The 27,307-nt window shown below is 43.9% G+C and overlaps 1 protein-coding gene across 1 annotated transcript in view; it reads right to left on the reverse strand.

Annotated features, from left to right (window-relative positions):
* Positions 1 to 4,570: 4,570 nt before the first annotated feature.
* The window catches only part of LOC135199340 (ADP-ribosylation factor-like protein 13B), a gene marked incomplete at its 3' end in the record, with an annotated part of 43,325 nt that continues 20,588 nt past the window's right edge, over positions 4,571 to 27,307 (reverse strand). Inside the window, 5 exon segments of the mRNA XM_064227285.1 lie at positions 4,571 to 4,861; positions 5,320 to 5,463; positions 8,969 to 9,239; positions 10,488 to 10,658; positions 11,844 to 11,959. Coding sequence (XP_064083355.1) covers positions 4,571 to 4,861; positions 5,320 to 5,463; positions 8,969 to 9,239; positions 10,488 to 10,658; positions 11,844 to 11,959 — 993 coding nt within the window.

The following is a 27,307-nucleotide window of genomic DNA, read 5'->3' on the forward strand; positions in this document are numbered from 1 at the left end:
TTTGCATAAAACTTATTCAAAATGCTACTTGCATTTTACAACAGCTAAGCTTAAGCAAAGTAATGTGTCATAAAAAATTCAATGGTATGTGAAGATACTCTTCCTAATTTAGTTTAGTTCATGTTCACAATCTTGCCTTTTTGCAGAAAATTACAATTTTGTAATGAAATAAAGTTTCATATATACTTACCAAGTATTACACAGCTAACATTTCTACTTGCATGGCAGCCTTTTCAAAATTCATGGAAGTGCTTTGTTGTTTTTTGTATGGGTGACGGACCCCACCCACTGTCGCAGCACTCAGGATACAGCTTGGCAGGTAAGCTCAATTTTGTTTGTGCCCTTATGTCCATAAGAGGGGAGGAGGGTGTACTCCGATTCTGTAATTTATTGGTAAGTATATATGAAACTTACCAGGTAATTGCATAGCTGAATCCCACACTGAATGGAAGTGGGAGACATGGACATAGTATTCTACTCAAAAAATTAAAAAAAGAAAAATTTACAAGCATTGATAAAATGCTTGCTGTTTCCTTATATACTAAGAGACCTACTGTGGGTGAATACTGCCCCTGGTTGGTGCTCATCTTAACCTGTAGTGGCGTGATGGCTGAGCCGTGGGTCACCTCTACTTCAGTGGGAGCTTTGCAGCCCAGGATAGGTCTGATGGTTAGCAAAGCATACAAAAGTACCCTTGACCTGGGCGCAGTACCAAATTTACAAACAGCCAGGCATCACTGTCCCTACTCTGAAAACACCACAACCCATCCACTAAGACCAGTGGGTACTCCAGATACACTGTGGATACTTCAAGTAGATCAACTAAAAATGGAAGATATGGACATATTGTGCCTGAAAGCCAAAGAGGTAGCTACTTCTCTGATTTCATGAGCTTTCACTTTAAAAGTAGGCACCACATATTCCTGGATCTGTGAATATGCCTCCGAAATCAAGCCACTCTCAGACAGAGGACGAGAAGGTTACTGGATGGACCTCTAATATTTTCTGTCCTACTCGGATAGTACTTCAAGAGCTCTTGCAGGACAAAGTACTACCTCTTCTTCCTCAGAGCCAAGGATGTCTATTAAATTCTTAATGGTAAAAGAATGAGACCAGGGTTTGGATGGGTCCTTGTTCTTGGCCAAAACCCTAGGATAAAGGAGCAAACTGCATCCCCTTGGGAAACCTACCCTTTCATCAATGGCTTGAATTTCACTAATACTTTTGGCAGTAGCTGATGCAAAGAGGAAGAGTGTCTTAACCCTTAAATGCCGAAGCGGTATTTTAAAAATCGTCTCCCGTATGCCGGCGGTGTTCGCAAGTGAGCGCCGAAGTGGAAAAAATGTTTTTTTCCAAAAATCACAGCACGCTTATTTTTCAAGATTAAGAGTTCATTTTTGGCTCCTTTTTTTGTCATTGCCTGAAGTTTAGTATGCAACCATCAGAAATGAAAAAAATATCATTATCATATATAAATATTGGGATATATGACAGCACGAAAAAAATTTCATATACTATAATTGTATACAAATCGCTCTGTGAGCAAAACGGTTAAAGCTAACGAGTTAATTTTTTTTTTTTGTATTGTACACTAAATTGCGATCATTTTGGTATATAACACATTGTAAAATGATCAAGGCAACACAGAGAAATATTATCACAAAATGATGCATGAATTCGTAACGCTGCGGACATAAAAAAAGTTTTTCAAAAATTCACCATTAATCGAATATTGTGCTTAGGAGACTTCCCGTTTGTTGCAAAATGAAGGTAATTGATTGAATATTACTAGACTGTAAGTGTTGTAGCTTACAATTGCAGTTTTCGACCATTTCGGTCGAGTTAAAGTTGACCGAAGGACAAATTTTTTCTATTTATCGTTATTTATATGAAAATATTTCAAAACTGAAAAAAAGCTACAACCATGGGTTGTTTTAGTTGTATTCTACATGAAATTGCACACATTTTCATATATAAAACTTTATGTAACGGCTAATTTAAAATGGTGCAAACATTACGACAATCGGACGAAAAAAATTATGATTTTTTCGGAAGTTACCGTGCGGACGTAAGGAAAAAGTTTATTTCATAAATTCACCATAAATTGAAATGTTGTGTTAGAGACTTCCAATTTATTGCAAAATAAAGGTAAATATTTTAATATTACTAGAATGTAATAGTTTTAGCTTACAATTGCGTTTTTTTACCATTTCGGTCGGAGTCAAAGTTTGACCGAATAGGTTGAAATCTTGCCACTTATTGTTATTTATATCAAAATATTTCAAAATTGATAAAAGCTACAACCATGGGTTGTTTAACGTTGTATTCTACATGAAACTGCACATATTTTCATATATAAAACTTTATGCAACGGCTAATTTAAAATGGTGCAAACATTACGTCAATTTTGACGAAAAAATTTCAGATTTTTTTCGGAAGAGTTACCGCGCCGCGCGGACGTAAGGAAAAAAAAATTTTTTTTTTTTTTTTCATAAATTCACCATAAATCGAAATATTGTGCTAGAGACTTCCAATTTGTTGCAAAATAAAGGTAAATGATTGAATATTACTAGTATATAAGAGTTTTAGCTTACAATTGCGTTTTTTTACCATTTCGGTCGAGTCAAAGTTGACCGAAGGTTGAAATTTTGGCACTTATCGTTATTTATATGAAAATATTTTAAAACTGATAAAAGCTACAACCATGGGTTGTTTTTGTTGCATTCTACATGAAATTGTGCACATTTCCATATATAAAACTTTATGTAACGGCTAATTGAAAACGGTGCAAACAGTATGACAATCGGACGAAAAAATTTATGATTTTTTCGGAAGTTACCACGCGGACGTAAGGAAAAAGTTTTTTCATAAATTCACCATAAATCAAAATACATACTGTGCTAGAGACTTCCAATTTGTTGCAAAATTAAGGTAAATGATTTGAATATTACTAGAATATAAGAGTTTTAGCTTCCAAGTTGCGTTTTTTGACCATTTCAAAAAAAACTGATAAAGCTACAACCATGAGTTGTTTTTTGTTGTATTCTACATTAAATTGTGCACATTTTCATATATAATACTCCATGTAACGGCTAATATGAAATGGTGCAAAAATTATGTCAAAGTGACGAAATAATTTCTGAGATGTGTCGCTGATGCTTTTTAGTGCGAGGAGAAAGAAATTCGCGCTTGCGCGCCTGGGTAATGATTGTAAACAAAACAACGCCTTTATCCGTGAGCTCCCAGCATCCCCCAAGGCGCGATTCAAAAGTTTTCACCTAGTAGGCCTATAACTATTTTTCCGCGAATTTTAAAAAAACTTTTTTTATATCGACATATATACATCCAATCGGCACCCAACAGACAATTCATATCGACGTTTAATACGTCCAATCGGCGTTAAAGGGTTAAGAGTGAGGTTCCCGAGAGAGGTGGAACGAGGGGTTTCAAAAGCAGGACGTGTCAGCCACTTCAAGATTGTCCTTCCTCTACTTTGACGTATCCGAGGACTTGACAAAGTCGTTAATGTCCGAGTCTGACGAAAGACCTGGGCCTTTATGTTTAAAAACTGGGAGAAGCCAATATCTCGATAACCCTTAATTGTGGATGGATGACAAATTCTAACACTTCCACACAGGTCTCATAAGAAGAGACGTCGTACTTAAGGCACCATTGGCAAAAAACTGCCCACTTGGCCTGGTAAACAACCCAAGAAGACTTTTGCCTGCATCTTGCAATAGCCTCTGCAGCTCCCCTTGAACAGCTCTTCCCTCCGACAAGCTTGTGGACAGTCTGAAGCCTGTCAGGGCAAGAGCAGACAACCCTTGGTGGTGTCTTCTGAAGTGAGTTTGCTTGAGTGTAAACAAATTTTGGAGAACCATTCCTTCAGGGGCCAAAACAGGGCTATGAGGGTCATAGTTGCAGTGTGTTGGGCTTGAAATTTATTTATCACCCCCTTGATCATGCTAAAGGGTGGAAAAGCATACAGATCCAGATGGACCAGTCTTGCAGCATGGCGTCTGTTGCCCATCCAAGAGGGTCTGGGTCTTGGAGGTGGCAAATAGGTCTAATGTTGGTTTGCCCAACAGTTTCCATAGATCTTTACAGGCCAGAGGATCCAAGGTCCATTCAGTAGGAAGGACCTGCTTCCAACGGCTAAATTCGTCTGCCAAAACATTCAATTTTCCCTAGATAAACTGGGTGACCGGAGTCACTTGATTGTGATCAGAGACTTTACAAAAGGCTACCGCATGAGTAGAAATGTCAGCTATGTAATTACTTGGCAATTTACTTATATGAAATGGTATATACGTATTTCATACAGACATTTTTCCTTCAAAGAAAATTTTACAAAATGTGGTGATATTATTTTGAACATGGCCCCCACATAAAAAAGGGAAAAGATGCAGAGAAATAATTATTTTTTATACTAGTGTCTGCCCAAACAGTCAGTCACTTAATATTTATGTGACTTCACACAAGCTTAAAAGGGTAACCTATATCTCAATGAAAATACATATGACCGACACGAATTCAACACAAACCAAAACTGAAGATGTTACTCACAGATGGCATAACCATTTGGTTCGAGAATCCCGCTATCCTTGTCCTTGGTGGCACTTGAGGGAGAACTAGAATTGGACAATTCTTGATTGGAAGCAGCTAAGTGTGTTGGAGATTCTTGAACTAAGATAACTCTGTGTGGTTTTGGTGGGGGAGGCGGTGTCTGTTCTTTCACTTTATGTCTTTCTGGTGACTGTCTGCTGGGTGGGTCCTCCTCTTTGTGGACTTCTACTGGTTTCTCATCCACTTGGTGGCCTTTGTGCGGACTATCCGAAGAATCTGAGCTCTGTGTAGATGCCTGTAGCCAATGAACCAAAACCAAAACAAATACTCATTATCAATTTGGAGTCAAACAACTGGTTTTGTTACAAAGAAAGTTCTAATTTTTCTTTTTTTGTAATATTTACTCACAGACCACAGTATGTATACAAATGGCAAAATCTGTATCTTACATTTTGTACCTGACTCTTCTTTCTTAAAGATTAATTACTGTTAACAGCATTTTCAACATACACCATTTTGTGAACGTGCAAATTCTCAGCAAAATGATGAGTATTCATTACGCAGTAGATTCTGCAGACTCTCGCAAAGCACTGCCCAGACACCGATATTATATGTCACTAACCTAGCAAATCCAACAGCTAGTCAATCTGTGTAACACTTTTTCATGTCTAACCATTTTTATTCTGTCTCTAGGCAGGTTAATGTTTCTTGCTCTCGAGAGGAAAGAGATTGGTCACACACACACACACACACCTGTGGAGAAGAGGATGAAGTGGTTTCCTGGAGTTCTACCCTTGACTTGAAACCCAGCTCCTTCAGCTCTTCAGCATCTGTGGAATTGCTTGCCTCAGGCTCCTCTTCCTGAGCATGGGCTCTTCTCAACTGAGGTATAGTACCCTGAACAAGGCATAGAAAACATAGGATATCAAAAATGGAGACTTCACACATAAAATGGCAAAAGAACCTGGGAAAATAATTTGCGTACTAAGTAACAACAAGAACTAAGATGCGAGGAATTCGGCCATTGCATATCATTATCTTGTTTGGCTATTTGCCACAGAAGGGAACTTCAATTAGTGCTGGTAACTACAAGAATTATAGTGCTTGCTACTAATTCTATTGAGGTACAGTGCCAAGACTTTTACTTGATTGCTGTAAATCTTTCAGACTTGCCTCAACTGTTTTTATAGATAAAGTAATTTGCATATGTTAACTTCCCCTTATTCATTATCTTCTCTTTATTTTCTCTTTTCTCTTATGAATATTCTATTCTGCAGAAACTTCTTTATTACTCGCGGGACTTTCAAGCTGGTATCACGTCAATGTTATTAGTTTTCAATAATAAAAAATGAAACGTAAACGTTTAAATTTAAAATTATTATGGCAATCCATAAACTTTGGTAGCAAATTCTCTCTGCGGCACACACAAACCTATACATCATCTACAACGACTAATATATCTTTTCACGAGTGTGCAGGTAGTGTTTCCAACCTAACAAATCTAATTTCTCTATCATGATCCACTACGTTATAATACAGGCAGTCCCCGGGTTACGACAGGGGTTCCGTTCTTGAGACGCGTCGTAAGCCGAAAATCGTCGTAAGCCGGAACATCGTAAAAAATCCTAAGAAAACCTTACTTTTAATGCTTTGGGTGCATTGAAAACTATGTAAACTGCATTCTTATTGCATTTTTCATCAAAATAACCTTCAAATATTGATTATTTTGCATTTTTGGTGTCATATTTCACCTGCCAGATGAGTGTTGTAGGCGTCGTAACCCTGGAAATAATGTCTGATAAATATAATTGAGAAGCGCCTTAACCTTGGAACGTCGTAACCCGAACCCGTCGTAACCCGGGGACTGCCTGTATAGGGCTTCCACCATTTTAAAAATTATCATCTCAAGATTCACCTTTGTTTACATTCAAGGAAGTATTCATCAAGATTCTGTTCACTGCTAATAATCTTTCGGTGCTTTCCAAGTACATTTCCTAAGGATCACACACTCTTTTGTCCATTATACTACTTAATTTGTGTTTTTTATTATGCTTGACATATAGTTTCCTAAAAACAATTTTCCCTTTACTAACTTTGTTCCTTGATTTTAGAGATATCAACCCTTATATAATTGCTTCAGTGTTTTGATGCAAACAGTTAATTTCTCAAATCTTTTATTTTCTTGAGAGAAAGATTATATCAAGGCCCCTTGGTTAAACAATAACATTTCTGGCCGATTCTGTATTTTTTATTATTAATTAGTTCCGATAAATCTTCAGACTACCAAAGAAATTCCTTTCTGATGTCACTAGCTGAAGGTTTTGGGATGCACTCATCTGCAGAATCAATGATGAAATTTGTGATATATTTTTGTTTGTTGTGATCTCTTAACCCTTACTGGACAGGCATGATCAAGTGAGGCAAATAATAGCTCTACAGTGCTGAGCAGACCACCTCTGGTGAGAATCAATATTTCACGCCATACAGCTTGAGCGATTTTCCTTGGAAAATGTTGAAATTGTTCAGTGGGCCATCAATGAGTCATGGCAATCTTACGGCAACACTGTAATACCTCATTACAAGATAGAAGGAAATCGGTGTGACTTGAAATTTGACAAAGGAACGTAATGCACCTCCCCATCCCAGGACATCTTTTTATATATTTGCTCATAAATATACCCAGAGATTGCTGTAAGTTTTCGTTCTTATCTTTTATGACAGTATGTCGGTTATAGTAACTGTAATTTCACAAACTAAAGTACAAAGAAGTATTGGACCTCACTAAAAGGTACTGCATCACCCCATCTCAATACTTCTTGTAAATATTTTACCAGATGTATACTCAGAATATGGTAATGATTTTAGTTCTTGTTTGTTATGATATTGTGTGAGCTGTAATCATAATTTCACAAAATATACTACCCCTCTCACATGACATCTTTTTATAAATTTGCTCATAAATATACCCAGGGGTTGCTGTTGGTTTTAGTTCTTATCTTGTATGATAGTATGTCAGTTATAATTGTAAAATCTACAATTGTCTAGTAAAAGAGACCCCCACAAAAGGTTGTAAATAGGCATTTTCAAATTCTCGTGGAAGGTAGGGAGAATTTCTTATAATTTTTTTCTTACACCTTATGCATTTGCATATCTTCCTCTTTCCACTGGAGTGTTTTTCTTAAATTAGCCGACCACAAAGTTTCTCCCGGCCTGGGGCGCTGCATACGTACTGATTTTTTAGCCTGGCTTTTATGGGTTAACAGATTGCATGGTGGAATTTGTCTAGTAAATAAAGTGTCATTTTCCTAATTTGTTTTATTTGTGCTATACTGTGATACTCAACAGAATGTTTATCTGGATTTTTCAACCCCCTTGTGGACAGGTTACATACATATATGTTTACATATAGATTTGTGGTCAAGTCCAGGTAGCATACATATATGTTCAGATTTGGCACCATAGAGTTTGAACAAATTCTGAGGGACAAATGTTCCTAGTTCCATTTATCGCTGTTAGCAACCTTCAGATCAGCATGTAAGAGTTGGAGTGAGCTGAGAGAGGCATTCAGTCTTGCTTGAGGTGGTAAAGGGGAATGTTGTCACAACTTCCCATCCAAGGATGCATCGTAAATATTGAAAGATAAATATACTCAAGAGTATTTGTTCCTAGTTTTAGTTCTCATCTGTTACGATGTTGTCCCAGCTGTAATTATAAATTGACAAAACAAAATAAAAAAATATATATTAGAAAGACCACTTATAACTTTGTAAAATTAGCATATTTTTACGAATGGCTTGGGGAAAAGAAGCCTGCACCGGAAATAATCACTTCCAACTTTCTGTAGAAGGTGCAAAAAAATTTTTGAATTTTTTCTTATACCATCAGCATATGTATATCTTCCTCTTTCCTTTGAGGAGTTTTTTTTTTCTTTCAAATTCGCCATCCTCTAATTTAGCATGGTCATGGGTGTATGAATTAGCATATGTACACTAGCCTGGACTGAGAGGGTTAATAACACTACCATATTAGTACTGGGTAATGATCTCTCAAATCTAGTGTCATATCTCTGCCACCCATATCGGTTTACTACAGGTATGAATCAGTGACCAATCAACTGGTCACAAGAATCTACTCGTTTTAGAATACTACTAGTGTTTGCATCTTCCTCACTTCATCACATGAATTATTTTATCAATTTAATCATGTAAGATACTATTATCAATTAAATATTCTATCTCTCCATCAAATCTGTGAAGTTTGCCATTTTGAAACCCACAGAGAGTTGTGGCCACTGAAACCACAAGTAATAGTAATGGCTGTGGTAATGTATTGCACTTGGTTGTAAAATCCCTGCATCCAAAATGTATAACGAGAATGGACTCAACTTTGAAAGGGTACTTACATTTGGTAGACCACTGCTCCCTGCCCTAGGACTAGGTTTTGTCGTGTCTTGTAAAGAATCATCACTATCATCTAATACGGCAGTTTGTGCTCGCCTAGCCATCTGCTCGTTTCTGAGAGCCTCCTGTCTCTCACGTTCGGCTCTTAACTTCCGTATTCTTTCTTTCCTCTCGTCTAGTTCCTTCTTCATTTGTAACCGTTCGCTTTCCATGTCTTGATCGACGCGTTTGTTTATATCTTTGTAATGGACCACTATAGTATCTATCAACCATCTGAAATGGAAAGGTAACTATTGAAAGAGGTTATAAAACATGACAAAAAATTTTTGGTGACTAAGAACAGATCATCCTGACACTTTTATAGCTCTGAGAATATCCTAACCAATATCCTACATAGAAAAATGACAAATTTTTAACTAATTTGTATTTTTCATAACTTACAAACCTGAGGTCTTAACATTAGGATAAATACTCAGCGCCAGCTGGAAACCGGTACAGTTTAAAAAATTGTGTACGCAAGGGACTATTGGCATCTGTGCTTGTCACGAGACATGTGGAGCCACCCTCATACACCGCATTAACTTGTGACTTCGTTAGTTATTTTCTCACCGCCTTTAAGTGAGGACGTGCTTTGCTCCGTCCTTTTAAAGCCGGTTTAGTTTGCCCCCTGTTGTTTTCAATTTGTTGTTTGGAATTCCCGGGTATGTAGACATCCAGATTCTGAGTTACTACCAAACAATGTGATCTACAAACAGGCTCCAAAAACTTGGGCTATCCTGTATTCATTAAATTAATAGAATGACCAATGTTGCCAAGGCTTTGTCTCTGCTTTCCAAACATGGCAAATGATGATGATGATGATGACATTAATGACATCATTAAAAGGTACTGAAGTACAGTAATCCAGATGTGGTGTGTGGTAAACATTTAGTGATAACTTTTCAAATATCCTTACTCTGTTTCTTACAATTTCCACAAAAGACAAGAAAAGAGGGAGGGAAAGAATATCTTCTTATTCAAAACTGCTCTAACACAGATGTACAACAGATTGAATACAATTTGCTTTATTACAGATGTCAAGACTTCAGGGCAAAATAAAGAATAGAATATAGAATTTAGGCCCAAGGACAAGTGCTGGGACCTATGAGGTCATTCAGTGCTGAAAGGGAAATTGAGAGTAAATAGGTTTGAAAGGTGTAACAAAAGGGAAACCTTTTTGTTCCATTATGAAACAACTGTTAAAAGAGGTTTGAGAAAAGTGAAATGGAAGAAAATGAATATGAACCGAGATACAGTAAAAGGAACGAGAGGGGTCGCAGCCAGTGGCCGAAGGGACGCTGCAAAGAACCTTAAGTAATGCTTACAGTGCACTGCATAAGGTGTACTGATGGCACTACTGACTTAAAGGCCAAGGGAAAATAACAATGACTACGTTGCCGGGTAGTACCTTCAAGCAATACGTATACACTACTGCACTGAGAGTCTCAAAGGTAAAAGACAACGTTATATAAACATGCTTACCTAAAGCCGTCCGCAATCGGTTTATCAGGTTTATTTTTCCGTGTCGTTATGGCAGAACAAGTTTCGACTCGCGTAGGACACTTGTACTTATTTACAATTTCTTCTACATTAAGCGACTCTACTAAATCTATTTCATCCATGGCACCTTCCACATCCTGCTTGTTCGCAAGCCTGAAACAGTCAAGGAGAGCAATAATCTATTTTGTCTAAACTAGTACGTACTGTGTTTTTAAATAAAAGTATTTTTGGTATTATAAATTTTTCAGTTTTTCTTTTCAATCATTCTACAGAGAAAATGTAGAAAAACCAAGTCCCACACTTTAAAAATTAAATATTCCCATTAAGTTTGAATGAAAATACTCCTATTTATGTTTCCATCTTAAAATTACTGGACGTTAAGAGACCAAAACCAACAAATTAATTTATGAGGGATGAATTTACACTTCACAGTGTTGGAGACTGAAAACACTAACCTACTAGACTAATTACCAAAGAGAAGAGAAGACAGACCATATGTAGTGAAAACAAGGGGTTCAAACACGTTTGCTAAAACTGTATTCCAAAATTTCCCTTCAAAACTGAATACCAAATTCCTCCCGAAACTGTTTCTATCAGTACAAGAGAACCATTGGGGCTACCAATCTTGTAAACTTAAAGTAAATTACATTCATTACAGTGGACCCCTGCCTATTTGCGGTTCTGGATTCGCAGCTTATTTGCAGATTTTTCTGTGGAACGTTTATCCACATTATTCACGAAAAATTTGCCTATCTGCAGATTTTTTCATAGAGAAATAGTCACAAATTGTGGTACTTTCATATTATTTTCGTGACTATGTAAATACATTTTTCATGACAAAACTATTAAAATATTCAGGTATAAGTATTTTTAGATGAGGTTTTGGTGTTTGAACTATCATAAAAGGGAGTTATAAGCCTTTTTTGAGGGGTGTAAATTATTTGCGGATTTTACATATTCCTGGGGGGTTGTGGTCCCTAACCCTTGCGAATCCCAGGGGGTCAAATATATCTAGTTTGAAGAGACAGCAGTTGCATTTTTAGACCTACAGGGTTCACCCAAAGGGTTTGTTCCATAGTGATAGGGGAAAAATGAGAGACAGAAAGGTTAAAAAGACACTGGATAACTAAGTGGGAAGAGTCGAAAGTAAAATGGAATGCTCCAAGGGGCAGAAGGAGGAGTTGAGAGAACTTTTACCCTTTTCTAAAGTGGAAAGCACAAGGCAGGCCACATGTCACTGTCCTCTTAGAGAACTATAAACTACTGTACAGAACAATACCACATGTCAGAGGCCATATCAACATATCTAAACAATAAACACAGAGCGAATATACTTACACAAGAACAGGCTTTCCGGCAACTTTCTTATGAGACAGCAACCCTGTTAGGACCTCTCGACATTCTCGTATTCTATCCGGAGCACTGGCATCAACCACAAAAATAACACCGTGTACCTGTGATGCAATATAGGAAAGAGCACACTTATTTACTTGTTAACAAATAGCCCCTGTATAATGCAAGATACATATTTTACAGTGCCGTCATACCACTTACTACAGGACCATGGAACTCCTTTTCAGATAAATTATTTAGGCTACAAATAAAATGTTGAGTAGTTTTCCCAGTGTAATTGTGGAACCTTTTGCTCCCCAATGTTTAAAACGAGGAGCTAGTTCATTTCTGCTTTCTGGTGATGCCTCCTAAATTCTGGTGTAGTATCAGTTTTATTTTCTACTCCCTCATTCTTCAGTGACTTATCACCTTTTCATTTAATTTGTCTCTCTCTGCAGGATGGTTTCCCTTTGGAGTCCTCTTGGACTGTTGACTCTCTCCATTAGGGTTTTCAGCTGACGATGTAAAGATAGACAGATAGAAAGAAAAAGATTCCCAGAGACTTTACAAGAGGAGAGTTTCATTACTGATTCTGTTGCAATATAGATAACACTGATCATCATTCTAAACACCGTTATGCCATATTTTCCCTTTGTAGGGTTAGACAAAACAGTGAGTTTTTCATTCCCACCTGATAAGAGGGCTTCATCATTCTAAACACCGTTATGCCATATTTTCCCTTTGTAGGGTTAGACAAACAGTGAGTTTTTCAATCCCACCTGATAAGAGGGCTTTGAACTTGATTATCAGCCTGATACTTCTGCATTTAAGACTTTCTGGCTGCTGCCTCAACTGTTTGAGATCTCGGGTAATAATGTGAAACATTACACAAAAATGACAATTTGTCCAAAATTGCATTTTTCCTAACTATACAAACCTGAGGTCCTTTTACAATAGGAAGGTACTAGCGGCAGCTGGATAGGTCGTAAGCTTTCGAACAAGGGGTTCGGTAGTTAACTGCTTGTCCGACAGGCGCGCGCGCGCGACTGGGAAGTAAACAAATCACTTTTGCTTTTTGGCCCGGAAGCAAAAAGAAAACTTGCAGAGTGAGGGGTTGGCCTATGAGGAGGTGGTGACTCTGTGGTAAAAGGAACCTCAGGTTTGTATAGGTTATGGAAAAAGTGCAATTTTGGACAAATTGTCCATTTGTTCCGAACACGGCATAACAAACCCTTCGGTCCTTTTTTACAATAGGAAGACTCACTTCTTGGTGGGAGGAATCTGAGTCTTTGTGAACAGACTGGTGTTCGCCCAACCTTGGAATGCCTCCCTGGTCGTAAGAGCGAGGGAGGGATCCAAGCCTCTGTCCGATTGATCGGGGTGTGCACCGCAGGATCAATGGTCAGACCTCTGGACCAAGTACTAAGAGGAGAGGCAAGCGTATCTCTTCGTACCAGCAACAAGAACAAGTTCCTATTTGCAAGAGGCAACATAAAGTTATGGTTTGTCTCTTGTTGGCATCCACTTACCCCCCCCCTTGTAGGAGGAAGTGGTGGATATTCGCTCCCATCCCTAGTGAAAGGGATAGGATGGGGCTCTGTCGAGTAGCTCACCGGCATCTCGTCCTTATCCAGCAGGTGATGACCGTATCCCTCTACCCACAGGTAGAGGGGGAGAAAAAGATAGGAAGAGAAGCCAGTCACTCTCTCATTCACTATCTATTTTCTTACAGTCACACCAGGACTCGATGCTGTTCAGCCTGCTAGGGTCTGGGTTAGCTACGCAATGTGTTGAGCAGCCACCACGGGTCCCAAGGAAAACGATCCAAGGACCTGTGGGCAAAATCCAAAAGGTAGAAGGAGGTTTGCTAGTGGTCTGGTTGTACCAGACCCCTGCCTTCAGTACCTGCGCCACGGAGAAGTTCTTGTGTAACTCGAGGGAGTGTACTTCTAGGTCATCTTGGTGCTGACGAAGAGTCTTCAACACTCAGCCTGGGATCGAGTTTTCTTCAGAAAGCGCGGGTCGCGCTTTCACAAGGACAAAGCAGCATCTCCTTCGCATCGAAGGCGGTGAAGTCCATTAGGGAGGGGATTGTGAAGGACTCTAACCGATCGTCAGGATCCGAAGGGTTCTGAGTTCCTTCGCTTACTAAGTCTGGTACGGAAATAATCGATCGTCACGAATCCCCATCCCTGGATGCTTGACTTCGCAGGAAAAGTCAAGCAATTACCTCAGAGGAAAAGAAGGGAATGGTGGTCGTATGACCTATCCCTCTTCTCGGACTCCGGTGATGTCCTGTACCCATACTGGTCTATCCGTCTGCGCGAAGTGTCTCACATTCTCCTATCCCCATGCAGTGAAGTCTTCTCGGTAGTGGATAGGACACCGACACTCAATGGGTGGGTGTCGATGGTATGGGTACTGTGACAAGCCGTTAGGACAAGAAGAAGATTGTTATGGAACAACCGAACTAAGTCCACATCGAGTTCGTAACTGACTTGGGGGCGCTCTGACAGCTGCCGACTGACTGCGTTCGGTAGGAGGCAAGTTGTCCAAGCGCCCGAGCAAGTCACGTGACCCTTCGCCTTTAAAAGGGTTATGCCAAGAGACTAAACAAATAATTTGTTCGTCACCGATGCCAGAAGGCGAGGTGATGATTCTCTTAAGGCATGTGCCCAACAGGCGAAAGTCAATTGCCTTCTAGAGACCGAGTTCCCTGATGGCAAGATATCTCATAGTATAGTTGATTCTCAGCTAAGGAGAAACAACACTATGTGTCGTTGAAGACGAAGGTGTACAGAAAAAGCAACTTACGTCTTCACAGCTGAACGAGAGAAGGATTCTCAAGATTCTGAACCTGTGCTACAAAGACTGAGAACGCTAACTGCTATTCATTGCTGTCCGGTGAGGATCGTAGTTGCAATAAAAGCGGAGCGCTTTTCAGTAATGAAGAGACAGGGAAATACTGCCTAAAGAACTGCTTCTCATGGGCTGAACATTTGAAGTAGAAGCTGTCAGGTCGGAGAGTAGGCGATGTTCTTCTGACACATCTGTTAATTCGGGTGAGCAATGAATAATTGCACACCTACGAATACGAGATATTTGAAGACAAACTCAGATGTCTGCAAAAATCATTCGCATTATCGCGGTGCGATGCAGCGGGAGACTAGTACAGACTTCTGTTACCGTGCGGTAAACAGAAAGATGAAAGAGTCCAAGAGATATCTCTGTTGAAAATTCTCGCAATGTCGAAGGCGATGAAATCGAGCGTCACAGCAGTAGATGGTCCTTCATTATTGCGAGAATCCCCGTTAATCAGAGACCTAAGTCCATGATTGTTGGGCAGAGATACGGTTCGGTAGTCAATCAAACCAGGGGAGAGAGAGACGTAACCGACCGTGCATCTCCGAGACCTAGCTGATACTGAGCTGCTATCAGCAGTTCAATACGCAGTAGCTCTCGGTGACTCGTCATCCTGAGTTGCCAGGGTAATCCATTATTCCACGAAGGAATGCGTTCGGCTAGAACCATCGAGCATAAAGAATACGCTCGAGCAAATTATATTTAACGAAACGGATTTCGTAAATACAAAAGCTGATTTGGTGTTGTCATGACAATACCAGTATCTAAAATCGAAACTGATAACTGCTGGGAGTTGCAGGCAACCCCGAGTTGCAGTTCAATTAAGATACAATTCGTCTCGGTCACAAAACCGTAGAGTAAACTACGGTATGCGCCTACCCCCCGGACAATTCAACTGTTAAAAGAATCATGTCGCGAGGGTGGGTATACGTAGGTTATATTTTGTAGGTTCTGTACCACGACCTCCATCCTAAATTCTTTTCCTCTCGAGGAATGAGAATAAGGATTGGAGATCGACCGCCTTCGTTCTCTAGTCAAGAGAGTGAAGGAGAAGTCTTTCCCTCCCAAAGGAAAGACTTCAATTTTTTTTGGTTTTTAACAACAGAATTACCGTAAGACGATAGTTCAAGCCAAACTGGAAGTTTCCCGTCCGTTCTTCTCTATTCCAGGTTAATCGCCTACTGTGAGATACTCTTCTTTCAGCAGCAGTCTTCTCCAAATGCTAGAAATTACAGGAATTCCAGCATAAGCGAGGATTCCCGATTATCGTGTAACAATTATCGGGGATTCTCGCTCACTTTGGACCGTGGTCCTCGCCTAAGTGTTTGGAGATCGTAAAAACTCGAACACTCTGAGTGCGCTAGAAATTCCGTAGAATTCTAAGCACTCTGCGAAACCCCCCACCGAATTCGTCAAACGAAATCGGCTGGTGGTCCTCGTTCTATTCCCGTAGAAATCGAGAAAGGGGCAGGATCCCTCCTCAACGACCGGGGCTTACGTCAGGTAGGACCCGAAGGTCCCCCCGGTAGCGCAGCCCCTAACGTGGTGATCTTACAGAGAAATCTCTGTAGGATCCCTCCCCTTTCCCTCGTAGCCGTAAGGAGAGAGGGAATGGGGAGGAATTGGATACTGGCTCGCCTTCCAGCGGAACTAGCAGTTGGAGAAGAAAAGGAGCAGCCATCGCCTTACGGCGATGGCCTCTCAGAGCCTTGGGAAAACGTATCGTCAGGAGAAAACGTTTTTTCCCGAGGAGGGTTACGAACTCATACTGTAGGTAAGGGTCTGCCCGCCACTGTGAACGTCGTCTGGGTGGGGCTGATCGACACCTGACAGGAGAGAGCCGATACCGTCCTCCGACTCATTCCAGTCCTCGTCGAGGTCGAAACCTCTCAGGAGGACCGAAGGGGTATTCAATACGGTGTCCGAAGACACGTAGAAACGCCTCTGTCCGCAGAGAGGAGTGAAGTAGCTTGTTCGACCGGCCAGAACTGAGAGAGCCTTCTTGTCCGGGAGACGAGAGACTACCTGGTTCAACACAGTCGGCAAGCTCCGATCGCGGCAGACCCACCGTCGATTTGGGTTCCCTCTCTCGGGCCCCAAACGACTCGAGCCGAAACGTGGCTCTGCTGGTGGGAGCGGCGATCCTTCCCCGAGGTCGTTGTGCTGACGAATCAGCGCCATAACCTCGGCAAAGTTCCTCTGGATCTCGGAAGTCACAGCATCTTGCAGAGTAGGACCGTTAAGCCCTTCGAACAAGAGCATATTCCGAGAACCTTCCTCCTAAGAAGGGGGAACAGCGACAGCCCCTCTCGGTCTTCTCCATCCACTTGCGCATACGTCCTGGCCGTCCAAGAACCGTGCCTGGCACGTAGGGCATCGTGGTGGGATCATGAGGGGCGCACCCCTCACGATCACTCCTCAATACCTCGCTCCTCCCGTGTAACCCGAGGAGGTTGAAGGGTACGGGAGGAGGCAGACCTGACGTCCCTCCTCGCTCGCTGGCAGAACCAGCAGGCTTGGAGGGCTGCAGGCGATCGTCAACCCGCGGTGGCGATCGAGCTGGGCAGGCCTGGTCGAACCGTCTCGCTGTGGAGAACGGCTGGACTGAGCACAGCGGCCCCCGATCTCGAGTGTCAGAAGAGCTGGTGCTGGTTGCCGTACCCGATCGCTCTCTGTGAGAGCGACGGTCAGGCGACCTGCAGGCTCCACTGTCACAGTGAGACCGGGTGCTTGTCCTCACTGGCACCGTCACGTCGCTGGTTCCAGCCGTGGCTGCACCGCGAAACGGGGGGACCTCTTCCCAGCCTCAGCCCGTGGCCGGTCGTGGACCGGTCACGTCCCCGGGTAGCCAGCTGGTCGACCGCGAGAGCGAGAGGCTGGGTCTGGTGAGGAGTCGCGTGAGCGGCTGTCACCAGTCGTCCGCCCCGTGCCGTGAACCTGACGCTGAGCGGGCTCAGAGGGTCTGGTTTCTTGCTGCACGGTCGCTGGTAGGCGACCGTTACACTCAGTACCTCCCCGCGGAACGAGAGGCCGAGACGGACCTGATGCAGTGGCAGAACCACTGACACCAGGCGAGGAAGTACCGGTGTTAGCCGGTACCCCTCTGGTCCCCGTAGTCTTCTTCCTTGCGGAAGAAGAGACGGGCCCCGCTCCCGAAGGAGCAGTAGGACCAGCGGAAGGAACCCTCCCGTCCCACCGAGGTGAGACGGGTCCCGAGAAGCTCCCGAGGGAGACTTCTTAGGAGGGAGGAGGCAACCTTCTTCTTCCTCGCTGTGAAGCCTTAGAAGTCGAAGGGGAAGAGGCTGGCAGCCGACGACGATGAAGAAGATGAAGACGACGACGACGACACTTCCTCCTCTTCTTCGTCAGCTTCCTCAGGAACAGACGTAAGATCTGCTATCCAGGGCGGAGCCGGGGCTGCTGTAGCCGAAGCCACAGGGCCCGGACGCACCTGTACAGACAGACCAAAGTCTGGGGTAGTACCACCACGAACAGGGACGACGTCAGCAGGTATGGGCATCTCAGGAACAGCAGGCACAGCCAGCACAGCATCGGTAGGGACAGCCAGCGCAGCAACGGCAGGGACAGCCAGCGCAGCAACGGCAGGGACAGCCAGCGCAGCAACTGCATGGACAGTCAGCCAGAATCGGCAGGTACGGCAGGCAGCACCGGAAACCCAGGAAGTGGAGCAGCAGCCAGGAACATCCTGGTACCGGCAGCAGTTCCAGGGGCGAGCTCTCGGGCAGCGGAAGTGTGGTCGCAGCAGCGCGGCAACCACGAGCGGCGGCGGCGGCACGCCCCCCTCTCGGTACGGCGAACGGCACTTCACAGCGGCTGTAGCAAGACTGTTACCACGTGAGGCGAGTACACCAGGTGAGGAGGGACGTCGTCACCTGGAGCGTGGTCACCACTCCATGGGTGACCGCAGTAGGCCCAGACATAGAACCGCAGCCCTGGACACTAGCACGCCCTGCAAATGGAAGGACGCCCATACCTCACCAAGGTCCACCCTCGTGGCAGTAGCACCTGCGGAAATAACAGTAGTAGCGATTAGTGGGGGGGAAGTCCCCTTGCGCGGGGGGGTGAGCCCTCTCCGAACGAGTGGAAGACCCGAATACAATTGTACATCGGGCACCGAGCGCCCTCCCCCGCGCTCGACGGCATCGGGCGAGGAGAAGAACGCAGATAACCTCCCCCCCCCAAGGGGAAGGGCCATCTGTGGGAGCTGAGCGTCGTCTCGCCCCGCACAGCACCCATGTACCCAACAATAATAATAAGAGCCTGAGAGCAATCGTGCCCTCGGCCCGAATGCAAGGGCATAAGGATCAATTCCCTGACTGAGCGGAACTTGAACCAAATAAATATTGATGCAATCAATAATAAAAGGAATAAAAGAATAAAATGAAAAAGAATCTTGCATTACGATTCACTTCACAATGAAAAGGGCTCGGATCGAGCGCATTGCGCCCTCGGTACCGAGCGCAAGGGTAAAAGGATCCATTCCCGATTATGAACGGAAAACCTTGATCCATAATTAATTGATGCAATCAAAATATAGATGAAAATGAAAAAGAATACTGCGCTTGCGATTTCACTTCATACAAAATAAAAAGGGGAAGGATCAATTCCCGGGAAATAGCGGAAACATTGATCCAAGTAAATAATGCAATCTCAATAAAATATGAAATGAAAAAGAACTGCACTTGCGATTTCACTTCATCAAATAAAAAGGGGAAAAGAAAAAGATCAAATTTCCGGGTAGAGCGGAAACTGATCCAAAATGAGTATTGCTACAATCAAAATAAATATGAAAATGAAAAAGAATACTGTACTTGCGATTCCACTTCCATACAGAATAAGTTTTTCGTGCCGAGCGCATTCGCTCGGCAACGAGCAATGACAGGTCCAAAAAAAATATAAATGAAAGGGCACTTACTTACGATTTTTCATCTACACATTTCCAACCAAAATGATAAGCTCGGAGCGAGGGCTCTCCCGCCCTCGGCACCGAGCATACACAATACGAGGATCATTTCTGGGAAAATGAATTCCCGCACTTACGCCCTTCATTCCCGGCACTCGGGTAATCGGAGGGCGTGGAGAAACCAAGATCTTTAATTCACAATTGAATTCAATGGAAATAATATGAAATGATTGTACTTACAATTCAGTTTCACTAGATAAATAGAAAAAGAAAAACACAACCATGCGAAAGCAACGACGATGAAGCGGGCAGAGGAGCGATGATACACGTCTACACGCCAGCAGGCCGAAAGCAAAAGTGATTTGTTTTACCTCCCAGTCGCGCCGCGCGCGCCTGTCGACGAAAGCAGTTAAACTACCGAAACCCCTTGTTTCTTGAAAGGCTTGACGACCTATCCATCTGTCCGCTGTACCTTCCTATTTGTAAAAGGATCCGAAGGTTTGTATGCCGTGTCGGAACAAATAACCACACCAATAAAGCTTTATAAGTCACCTAATTGCGTGTGACATTATATTCAAAAATTAAAGAAGAAGTACCAAGTACTTTCGTGTCATTTCCAACACATTTCCAAGGTAGTACAATCCACTGTAACTTCTCTCTTTTATTTTTCCTGTGGCTTTATCTGAATACCAATAAACTCTATGACAGATAAGCCCATCACTAACCTTCCATGTTGCAATAAGTCAAAGCAGCAGATCACACAATATCTTTCTTCGCATATTTCTATTAAGTGATATCAGAAGCGATCTGGTAATATAACCAATTCACAAAAAAGGGATTTTGGACGAAGGAAAAATCTATTTCTGGGTGATTGGCTCGTGTCGCCCTATGAAAGGATCCTTAATATCATTCTTTTCTAGGTAAATTAATCTAAAATTACCCACCAGAGAAAAACAAATTAAGAAAATGTCAGTAAAACTGACTCGCTCACTCTTAAAAACAAAGAAGTGTCGGTATGGTAATAGGGGCGAGTGGGAATCACTACCACGAGACATTCACCAATTAGAACTTCCAATCAGAATCCCCTTAAGAGAGAGCTGATACCAACGGGCGATGCAGCCGCACTACTACTACTAGAGGACGCCACGGCCAGCAGCGCCCCTAGACGGACATCCTTAATCTAAAAACATCTTGTCCGCATGGGGGGGAAAAGGGGAAAACAATATAGGGTGGGTTTCATAGGCGACACGAGCCAATCACCCAGAAATAGATTTTTCCTTCGTCAAAATCCCTTTTTCTGGGCTCAGCTCGTGTCGGCCTATGAAAGAGTACCAGAGAAAGAGACAAGATGGGAAAAAAAAAAAGGAACAAATGAAAAGCAGTTGTAAAATGATGGATATATAAGTAAATCAATTACAGCATACAAAACTAAGTACTTAAAACTAACTTATACTAAACAGTAAAAAATAACAGAACGGTTAGTAAATAAAGTACTTAAAAAACAGTAATCACAGTAATTACAATGATGCAGTGTAATATAAACAAAGGAATTTACTTGAAAAATATTTACAAAATATACAAACACATTGTGTCCTAACCCCTAGCATAAAAATAAGGGTAGGTACACTGAAAGTACACCAAAACAGTACAAGTGTGGATGTCCCTAGCAAAAAAATAAGGGACAATCCACTATATGATTCAGCGGCTAAGGCCTAGATATCCGAGTAGCATGGCGAGGAGGGTGAGGGCATGTTGGATGATGTAGGTAGAAAGGAGACCTGGATCTATACTACGACTACTATACAGTATCAGGGAAACAATGTTTCCCGCTGCTACTGCTGAAAATTTAAAGATTCCAAGGACTTTAGATAATGACGTTTAAAGACTGTCGGGGATTTCCATCCAGTATACTTTTTAAGATCCTCAAAGTTCATATGTTGAAAGTAATTAATTGAGGTGGCTACTCCCCTGATATCATGTGCTTTTGGGAATGAATCAGGATTGGCTTGTTTAATGAAGTAAAGGATTTGTTGCCTAATACCTTTTACTGACAAAGTACCACCTTTTTCTCTCATGAAAGAGAGCACCTGAGGATCTTGATGAAGTACGAGATAGAAAGGCTCTAAGAGTTGATACTGGGCAGAGAGAAGGATCCTGGGGAAGTGGGATTAACTTTCCAAGGGGCCCACCTTGCAAGAGGATCCTCATTTTTGGCTAAAAAGCTACGATCCGGAGCAAGTAGAACTTCTCCTGATGGGAGGAATTCCACATGACCCGCATCCCTGGATAGAGCCGACAGTTCTGAAATTCTAGCTCCTGAAGCTAGGCTTAATAAGAATAATGTCTTTCTCAGGAGCATTATGAATGTACAAGACGAGTTGTCAGTATCTGAAGCTAGTTTGAGGACATCATTTAAGAACCATGAAACTGCAGTAGGCCTTTGAGAAGGTCTAAGTCTAGCACAGGCTTTAGGGATAGACGTGAAATAAGATTCAGTCAGATCTATCTGAAAACCTACTTGAAAGATCTTCTTCAAAGCCGATTTATGAGTGGTAATAGTGCTAGCTGCTAAACCTTTTTCAAACAAGGATCTGAAAAAGGATATAGCTAGATTAACTGTCATGGTTGTAGTGTTCGATTCTTTCAAGAAAGATGCTAATTTTTTAACAGCTGAGTCATATTGTCTAATGGTTGACTCTCTCTTATCTGATTCTAGGAAGAGAATATTCTGTGGATCAATATTAGCATCTTTATTAGCCGCAAACTTCATGAAGTCCATAAAGTTTAGTTGGGTCTGGAGAATTCCTGAGGAAGCGAAAACACAGTCCTCATTTGTACTGATTGTGATAGCTTGGGATTGGGGATCCGTTGAGGTCGGAGGCCCCAATTCCAGAAGAAGAGGATACCAGTTGCTCTTGCCCAGTCCGGTGCAATCAGAGCTACTATCCCTTTGAAAGACCTTAGTTTGCTTAGGACTTTCAAGAGAAGATTCACTGGAGGAAAAACATAAATTTTCCTCCACTGATTCCAATCCAACGACAGGGCGTCCGTGGCATAAGCCAGAGGGTCCAGGTTGGGGGGCCACATAGCAAGGGAGCTTGTGGTTCGCTTGTGAGGCGAAGAGATCCACTGGAGACCTGGGACTTCTCAGGCTTATCCACTGGAATGACCCGTCGTCTAGAGACCATTCTGATTCCAGAGGAACTGACCGGGACAGAGCGTCTGCTATCACATTTCTTACCCCTGCCAGGTGAGTGGCAGACAGATGCCATTTGTGTTTGTTTGCTAGGGCAAACGATGGCTATCATGACATGATTCACATGCTTGGATTTGGACCCTCCTCTGTTGATGCAATGAACTACCACTGCACTGTCCAAAACTAGCCTTAGATGAGACTTCTTCGGGGAAGCAGTCTCTTCAAGGTAAGAAATACTGCCATTGCTTCCAGAACGTTTATGTGAAGCTGGCGAAATTGAACTGACCAAGTCCCCTGAACTGTTTGAACTGAGAGTATCCCCCCCACCCGGACAGAGGAGGCATCCGTGTGAATGGTTAACACTGAAGGGGATATTGAAGGGGTACCTTCTTGGCTAAGTTCTTACTTTTGACCATGGACGGAGTTGATTGCGGAGGATCTGTGGATTACTGACAACTTGTCTCGAGATTTGGTGTTTGCTCTCGATCGCCAAATTCGATTTAAATCTTTTAGCCTTGCTTTCAGGAGGATATCTGTTACCGAAGCAAACTGAAGGGACCCTAGGGATTCTCTCCTGGTTTCTCCTTGATGTTTGTTTGCATTTGAGAAATTGCCTGACAGATTTTGCTATTTCCTTCCGTTTGGCCACTGGAATTGACAGATTGTGGGAAGACAAATCCCATTGGATTCCCAGCCACTGAAAACCGAGACTCCGGGGTAAGTCTGGATTTCGTTTTGTTTATCTGGAACCCCAGATGTTTCCAGAAAGTGAACTACCTTTTTGGTGGCTTCGAGACATTCCTCGACGGTTGGTGCCCAGATCAACCAATCGTCGAGGTATGCTGCTACCATGATTCCCTGAGTTCTCAATTGCTGTACAACCACTTCTGCTATTTTCGTGATACCCTGGGGGCTACATTCAGACCGAAGGGCATCACTTTGAATGAGAATGTCTGATTTCCTAGCCTGAATCCTAGGAATGGGCGGAAGTGCCTGGCTATAGGGATATGATAGTATGCGTCTGTAAGATCGATGGAGCATGTGACGGCTCCACGCGGAAGTAAGGTCCTTACTTGCGAGAGGGTAAGCATCTTGAACTTGTCGCAACGAATGAAAGAGTTTAGCTTTGACAAGTCTAAGATTACCCTTCTTTTTGTTGAGCCTTTCTTTGGCACGCTGAATAAGCGACCTTGAAATTTTAGATGCTTGACTCTCGCAATAGCTCCTTTCTGAAGGAGTCCTCCGCTAATCTGTCAATTCCTCTGATGGTACTTGGTGGAATGATTGATTGGAGGCGGATCTTTGATCCAACTCCAACCCAATCCCTTGGACACTATGCTCTGTGCCCAATTGCTGAACCCCCACCTGTGGCGGAAGAGAAACAGCCTCCCTCCTACCTGGGGCCGCCTCATTGTTGATGGGCGGGTTGACCACCACGCCCTCCTCGTGAACTGCCTGCTCCTTGTCGTCCTTCCTGCGCCACGCTGGCGAAAGTAACCTCTCGCCCTACCTCTCGTTGTTTGTAGCCTTGGAGCCTCAAATGTAGGGTTAAAGGCCGGCGAGATTGCGTAGGAGGTCGACGGCTGTGATTGAGGAGACAACAGGAGATGGGCTGGTTCTGTTTCGAACTAGCAGGTTGTCCCTGTTGGGTACCGGGACGGCCTGCACAAATTGCTGCTGTTGCTGGTGTTTTCTGATACGGCTGGAACCTCTTACCAGCCTTCTTTGGTTTCTTACCAGCAGTGGGGACGGATTCTTGTTTCCTCTTTGACGAAATACCCCACCTAGCTCTAAGGCTCTGGTTGAGCCTAGCAAGCCTCGTGGTGCACTTCATTAACAGCGGACTCTGGGAAGAGATCCGCTCCCACATGCTAGAAGCCAAGAGTCTATTAGGCTCGTGCCTAATAGTACACTCCTGCAGAACGTGCTTTCGGCAATTCCTCCTAGCTTGGAAGAAGTCGAAAGCATCTGTTAGGACCGTCTGAAACTGGGATTTTGCCAAGATCTTAAACAGCGGTTCCGTCGCATAGAGAGAGCAGCCATTTCCGTTATTACAAGAGAATTGAGGGACTGCCAAACCTGGTTCGCGCGTCGAACTCTGCCTGAATCAGGGAATCAGGCAGCCTTGGCAGCTTCTCGCCGAACTGGTCCATGGCGCAGTCCGGTTTCGGTTTTGAGCTTACCAAGCGTGAAACGTAGCTGGCAAGTTTCTCCACAATTCTCCGAAAGCCGGGAAGAGCGGAGAAAGTAGTACTCCGCCTCCCTTAACTGTGGCATGGGCTCATCCTTGAGGACTGCCTGAAGGGTCTTCTCTACTATTTTCGTGGCGAACGGAAGAGAAGCCTCCTCTTCCGTCGCGAAAATAGTAAAAGGACTCTTATAGGCCTGGAGCTTAAGTGTTCGTGCACTTCCCAGTCCTCAAGGCAGTGAACCCATTCCCGCTGGGCATGATCCCTACTGTATTAAGAAACAGACTCTCTAGAGCTCTTGTCTTCCCTAGTAAGAGCCGTTACAGTCAGCCTAGCATAACCGATGAAAGGCTGCGTCAGACCCGGAGGGTCAAACTCGAAGTCCTCAATTCTTCTCCGAGTTCCACACTCCGGGATAGAGATCATCCCATCCTTAAAAGGAGCGTAGGCAGCTACTCTCCATGGATTCTCCATGGAGAAAGCTGGCAGAGAGTCGTATGGCGGGAGTTGGAGAATGCCAGTGCTTGGCACTGGGGAGACTGGAAGAGGGACCTGAGAGAGCCCAGCTACTCGGTCCTCATTCTCTCTAACCCTGTTAGAGAGATCTTGTATGGACTGGCCTGATTGAGACAGAGTGCTCGACAATTGTGCGAACATCTGCTCGAATCTCGTCCCCAGGGCGGAGACTTGCGAGCCAACCAACTCGCCCACCTGTTGCATCACCACTGCTGAGAAAGCAGTGGGATCAAAGGTGCTAGGTCCTGCTCCTCCCACCGGCGTTGCCGGAGTGGAAGCGGTGGAGGCAGGAGAAGGCATTGGCTCGGCGGGAGCGCGAGCCTTCTCCTTAGAAGCCTTGCTTCTAGAGCTCTTCGAGTGAGAAGAACTCGGCTTGGCTTTCACCGCGTCGGCGTAGGAAGTCGAAGACTTCCTAGCCGAAGAAGACGAAGACGACTTCCTAGAAGTTGTCTTAGCTAGAGTCTTCGGTTCTCTCTGTCCCTTCACCTTTGGGGGTACAGAGAGAGCGGGAGAGCGGGTAGGGATCTCAGATCCCACAAAGCCTTGGAAAGAAGCGCTCGAAGAAGGGACAGGAGAAGATCCAGGAGCACCCAAGGAAAGTCCTTGGGCGCCCGACACACCTACCTCAACCAACAAATCCTCTGCCCCTACCGCATGGGCTCGACGTTTAGGTCCAGGGCAGCGACGTCCGGGGACCGACTCCTGGGAAGCTACGACCCCAAAGGATTGCTGGAGATCTTGCTGGATGGAGGCTATCAGAGGGGCTGCGGACAAGGGGTCAAACATACCCAGTTGACTTGCCCGCAGGGAAGATCTGGACGGCCAGCTTCTTGTCCAGGACGTACGGCTGGCCTTTGCGGCGTTCTTCCCGAAGCCGCCCACCCACGCTTTCTTTCAGGGTGGCGAGGGCGACCTCCCTCACACCAGTAGCCTGAAAGAAAGGGCGAGATGAGCTTCTAATGGCGGAACGGGGTTTAACAAACTTATGACTAAGAGTTGTTAGTAAAATGATAAGGAAGCCTATAATGGACTTACCCCTCTCCCAGCTGACCGACTAGGTCGTAGCAGATGGCGCAGGCTTCTGGGTGCCAGACGATCATCTCATTAAATGACGTGGCACAAGGGGCGTGAGACCTGCACTCATCGTGGCCGCAGGGGTCGTACAACGTCGCGTTGCACGCCGGGACTGACAGTTGGTAGCCTGTAAGTGGAAAGATACATGAGTATCAGGAAAACACTTACAGCCTAACAGTTGCTCCGCTGGTGCCGGAGCGATAAAGTTAGATTAAACCAGAGCCCCGCCATAATACGTGTGGTAACAAGGTTGGTTGGGTGTCCTAGGCTATAGCTCCGCTGATGGCGGGGACACAAAAAGAAACCAACCAGGAGTGGTGGTAATTGGAAACCACGACGGAAAATGGCGGGGATGGTAGATATATATAAATAATAAAATTAAACAATTCATCGTAAATTAGGGTATATCCTTAAAATAACAATAATAACAAACCTTTCCCCACCCGTCTACTAGAAGAGTGCACGGGTAAGAAGCAAGCTCCCTTCCGGTAGCGGGGAGAAGAAGTAAGGATATAGTAGGCAAGCAACCGACCACTAGTAGTCCCCACCCGCCCGCTGGCGGAGCCAGTAAACTAAACCAAAGGTGCCCCGGCTGCGACGGAAGGCTCCTTTCGTTTGTTATAGCGAGGTAAGGTGGCTGAGCAACTGGGGAGGGGGGAGGAAGGTCTCGGCGTAACACGGCGGGAGAGAGAGAGGGGGGGGGGGATGG

This window comes from Macrobrachium nipponense, chromosome 25 (assembly GCF_015104395.2).
Source record: "Macrobrachium nipponense isolate FS-2020 chromosome 25, ASM1510439v2, whole genome shotgun sequence".
Classification (NCBI taxonomy): Eukaryota; Metazoa; Arthropoda; class Malacostraca; order Decapoda; family Palaemonidae; genus Macrobrachium; species Macrobrachium nipponense.